The sequence below is a fragment of the Bidens hawaiensis genome, unplaced genomic scaffold (genome assembly GCF_021521415.1).
Source record: "Bidens hawaiensis isolate Kalapana, Puna unplaced genomic scaffold, B.hawaiensis_p1.1 tig00025860_1, whole genome shotgun sequence".
Lineage (NCBI taxonomy): Eukaryota > Viridiplantae > Streptophyta > Magnoliopsida > Asterales > Asteraceae > Bidens > Bidens hawaiensis.
The window spans coordinates 206,409-210,412 of record NW_027494156.1 but is presented as its reverse complement, the minus strand read 5'-3'; the positions used below and the strand labels follow the sequence as shown (position 1 = coordinate 210,412).

At 38.0% G+C, this 4,004-nt stretch overlaps 1 protein-coding gene across 1 annotated transcript; it reads right to left on the bottom strand.

Annotated features, from left to right (window-relative positions):
* Positions 1-660: 660 nt before the first annotated feature.
* Positions 661-3,719, bottom strand: LOC143572450 (pollen receptor-like kinase 3). Its single transcript, XM_077057614.1, has 2 exons — positions 2,393-3,719; positions 661-1,395 (listed from the first exon to the last, which is right to left on the bottom strand). Exons 1-2 carry the CDS (start codon positions 3,717-3,719, stop codon positions 686-688), a joined length of 2,037 nt encoding a protein of 678 aa, XP_076913729.1. The 3' UTR covers positions 661-685.
* Positions 3,720-4,004: the final 285 nt, after the last annotated feature.

Below are 4,004 nucleotides of genomic sequence, written 5' to 3'. Positions count from 1 at the left end.
AGTTCCAAGTCCAGGTAAGGTTCCAAGGAGAAACTGAAACTTGGTTCGTACCCACAAGTCAGCTACGTTGGGTCGGGTCCGAAACCGGGTTTTATGCCCAACAACAAGGGTTCTAAATGTTTGTAGCACAATTTTATCATGCAAGCAGTGACGAACCCAGAAATTATTTTCTTAGGGAGGCGGCATCAGGACTTAACACTAATATTAAGGGGGCGATCGAGATTTTCAGATACAAATAACATTAAAAAAAATAAGTTGGACGGCCGCCCCCAACCTAACACATAGGTCCGCCACGCAAGTTGAAAAAAATGTAGCGTGATTACACTATTCATGTAATTACGAAAAGTCGAAAATGCAACACTAACTCAATCTTGTAATTTCAAAGCTATAACATGTTGTTTCAACTTTCACTACTTACAAAACTAAACACCCGAGCCGGTCGGTCTTCACCCGAGCCACATCTGGCGATTAACTATGGCGGGGCCCATTGTTTCTCGAAAACTAGAAGGATGCCACAACTTAGCTGAATAACGTCTTATCTTGTTGCCCGTCTGTCTGTCTTCTACTTCGATGTAAACACTGCTCTTTAATGAATAAATATCCATAAAGTCCACGTATTTACAGTTTACAACGCTTCACGCAAAATACACCTTTCAACTTTCAACTTTTAACTTCACATAACTGATCACGACACACGAAATCCATAACTCTCGTTATTATTCCGTTGCGCCTGATCATTGTTAGCAACCAATGACACATACGAACCATCCGTTAATGTACTCGCAGCATCATCGTACCCATCTCCAAACGAAATTGTCATCTCATCTCCACCTTGAATACTCTCTACACTACTAACTACTTCCTTAATATCTAACCGAGCTGCAGGATCACTCTCAGTACACCTTGCACCAATATGCATAACCTTTTTCATATCACCAATGTACTTACTAGACCCGCTAATATCTGGATCCAACAACTCCACTTCTCGTTGTTCATGCAACGCAGACTTAACCCATTGCACCACATCCGTCCCACCTTGCCCGTTGCTAACATACTGCGAAGGATATTTTCCTGTAAGGAGTTCCAATATTATTATTCCTAGACAATAAACGTCGCATTTGTGTGACACTTCTTGCGTTTTAGCTGATTCGGGTGACTTGTACGCTACTAACGCGTTTGCAACTTGGTTTGGATTGATCATGTGGTTTAAACCGAAATCGACAATAAGTGGCTGCAAATTGTGACTTAGGAGGACATTGCTTGATTTTAAATTGCCGTGCGGTAACTGTAAGTTAGCGAGTTCTGTGTGAAGGTATCCTAATCCTTGTGCAATGCCTTTAATAATATTTAATCGCGCGTGCCAGTTGAGCTCCGCGTGCCTCTTTACCTGATCACCTGAAATATTTGAGCCATCATTATATAAGGAAGCCCGAGCTTGAGCCTAAAACTAAGGTTGTCTAATAAACGAGCCTGGGTTCAAGCCGGCTCACGAGACTAAACGAGCCTATTAATTATACAATTTTTATTTAGTATATATTTTAATAGCTATTATTATATAAAAAAAATTATGATATAATAACTAAATGATGTATATTTTTTTGTATAAGTTTATATTATAAATATATATATTATTTATAGTTAATTATAGATATAAAAAATGTAATTTATTATTAGAAAAAGAACCGAGCTCGAGCAATAAATAATTACTGGTTAGAGGTGTAAACGAGCTCGGTTCACACCTCTAACCAGCTGGCTCGTTTACACCTCCAACCAGCAGTACTTAAAACTGTAAACAAGCCAACCATAAACAAGTCGAGCTCGTGCTCGAGCCTAAAAAATAAGCAAGCCTGAGCTTGAGCCTAAAAATAAGCTTGTTTAGTAAACGAGCCCGAGGTTTTCTAGTCGAGCTCGATCCAGCTGGCGAGTCTAAAAGAGTCTATTACTTATATAACTTTTATTTAATAATTGTAATTTTATATAAAATTATTAAAAAATTAACTAACATTATATATTTACATATATAATTATTTTATATATATATATTCTGACAAACAATTACAAATATATATAAAAAATAATTAATAAATAGGAAACGAGCTACTAGTTAGGAGGTTCCCGGTTTGGTTTTAATATTATTCGGCCATTTAAAAAAAGGGGAAACAAGCAGAACTCGAGTTTGAAAAATTACCCATGAGCCGATTTTAAGCTTTATAAATAGAGCTCTAAATGAGCCAAGCTCGAGCTCTCTGTAAATTAAGCAAGTCTAACTCAGGCTCAGGTCGGCTCGTTTACACCTCTAACCAGCGGTACCTAAGACCGGTTCTGGTTATCTGATTATTTATGTTTAAACACTATCTGATATAACTTAACAGTTAACAGATTTAATACTTGCCATGCAGTATATGCACTAGGCTGCCACCAGGAACATAATCATAAACCACAAGTTTTTCCTCTTTGCGGTAATGACAGGCGAGCGGTGTCAAGATATTCGGGTGGCTAAGCCTCCCTAGCCTCATCATCTCAGCTTCAAACCCGTTTTTATCAATCAAACTCATTTCCCTTAACCGCTTAACGACCACAACCATCCCATTCGACATTGTCGCTTTATACGACGACCCCAACATCCCATTTCCAAGCACTTCCGCGGCTGCTTTCATCACATCCGATAATCTAAACACACCTTTACTATTATTCAACAACATTAAGTCAACGCCTGTCGCCTTTCTTTTATTCATCAACGTATGCTGACCCGTCCCAAAACTATTCTGGCCCGGTATAGCCTCCGGTTTGCTAATATTACAAATCGTTAAACCGACCGAACCTTCAATATTATTTTCCATAATTCCAACTGTTTCTGATTTCTGTTTCTTCCTATTTCTCAAAACACATATTCCAGCAACCATTAATATTAATATCAACAAAGTCACTCCCATTAATATATACTCGATCCTTAACGCCTTTTTCGTCGCTTTCTCAACTGGTCTACGTGTCTCGGGATTTTTGTCATTACATACTCTACCGAATCTCGCTCCACAAAGCCCGGGATTCCCTTCAAAAGATGCTGCATCAAATTTAGCCAAACCCGGTGGCACTTCACCGGTCAAATTATTATACGAAAAGTTGACCGAGTTCAAACTCCTTTGACCAATCCCGGGTATTTTACCCGTAAACTGATTATCTTCTAAATGTAATTCCACTAGATTCGGTAGCTCTGCAATCGAGCCCGGGATTTCACCTGTGAACTTATTACCATCAAACCAGATCTTTTTCATAGATGTCATTTCCGTAAAATAACCATTCGGGATCTTCCCGGAATACTGATTCATCGATAAGTACAACCCCTTTAACGACCCGAGCCTATTGAATTCAGGTATCGGGCCTGAAAATGAATTATTTTCGAGTGAAATGATTCGCAAGCCCGCCATTTGTGAAAGGGCTATAACATCTAGATTACCCGAAAGACCCATGGATTGAAGATGAAGATTTGAAACAATCCCGTCGTTGCATACAACGCCTGCCCATGTTAACACGTCGTCGCAGGGAAACGTTCCAAGTTTCCATGAATCAAGAGACGCGGGATTGTTTAACGAGTGCTTGATTCTAAGCAATGCATCTACATCTGTCAAGTATGGCTTCACCATCATTGGAAACATTATGATCATGACAATATTCAAGAATATATTCAAGAATAATGGTTTTTGAACCAAAAAAATGGCCATTTACTTAGCCAAAATAATAAAGAAAATTAAAAGAAACAAGGGTTGTTTTTTCCATTAGAAATTAATATATTTTGAGCTGAAAATTTGGTGTGTTTGTGAATATGATGTGTTTAAAGCCTATATTATTATGAATTGGTAACCGTTATTTCCGTTATGTGGGAGAGAACAAATTGCATATTTACAAGATTTTTAAAAAAAACAAAGGCAACAAATTGCAAAATATGCACTTTTATGACCACATTTTGTGCAAACTCATTGATGATCAACAATTTTTGTTACGAAAAA

Bases quoted from the DNA above. Each gene is read 5' to 3' on its own strand.
- LOC143572450 (XM_077057614.1), bottom strand. From the start codon at position 3,719: ATGGCCATTTTTTTGGTTCAAAAACCATTATTCTTGAATATATTCTTG. The intron at 1,396-2,392 runs GCAAGTATTAAA...CAAATATTTCAG, and splicing joins CCTAGTGCATATACTGCATG to GTGATCAGGTAAAGAGGCAC.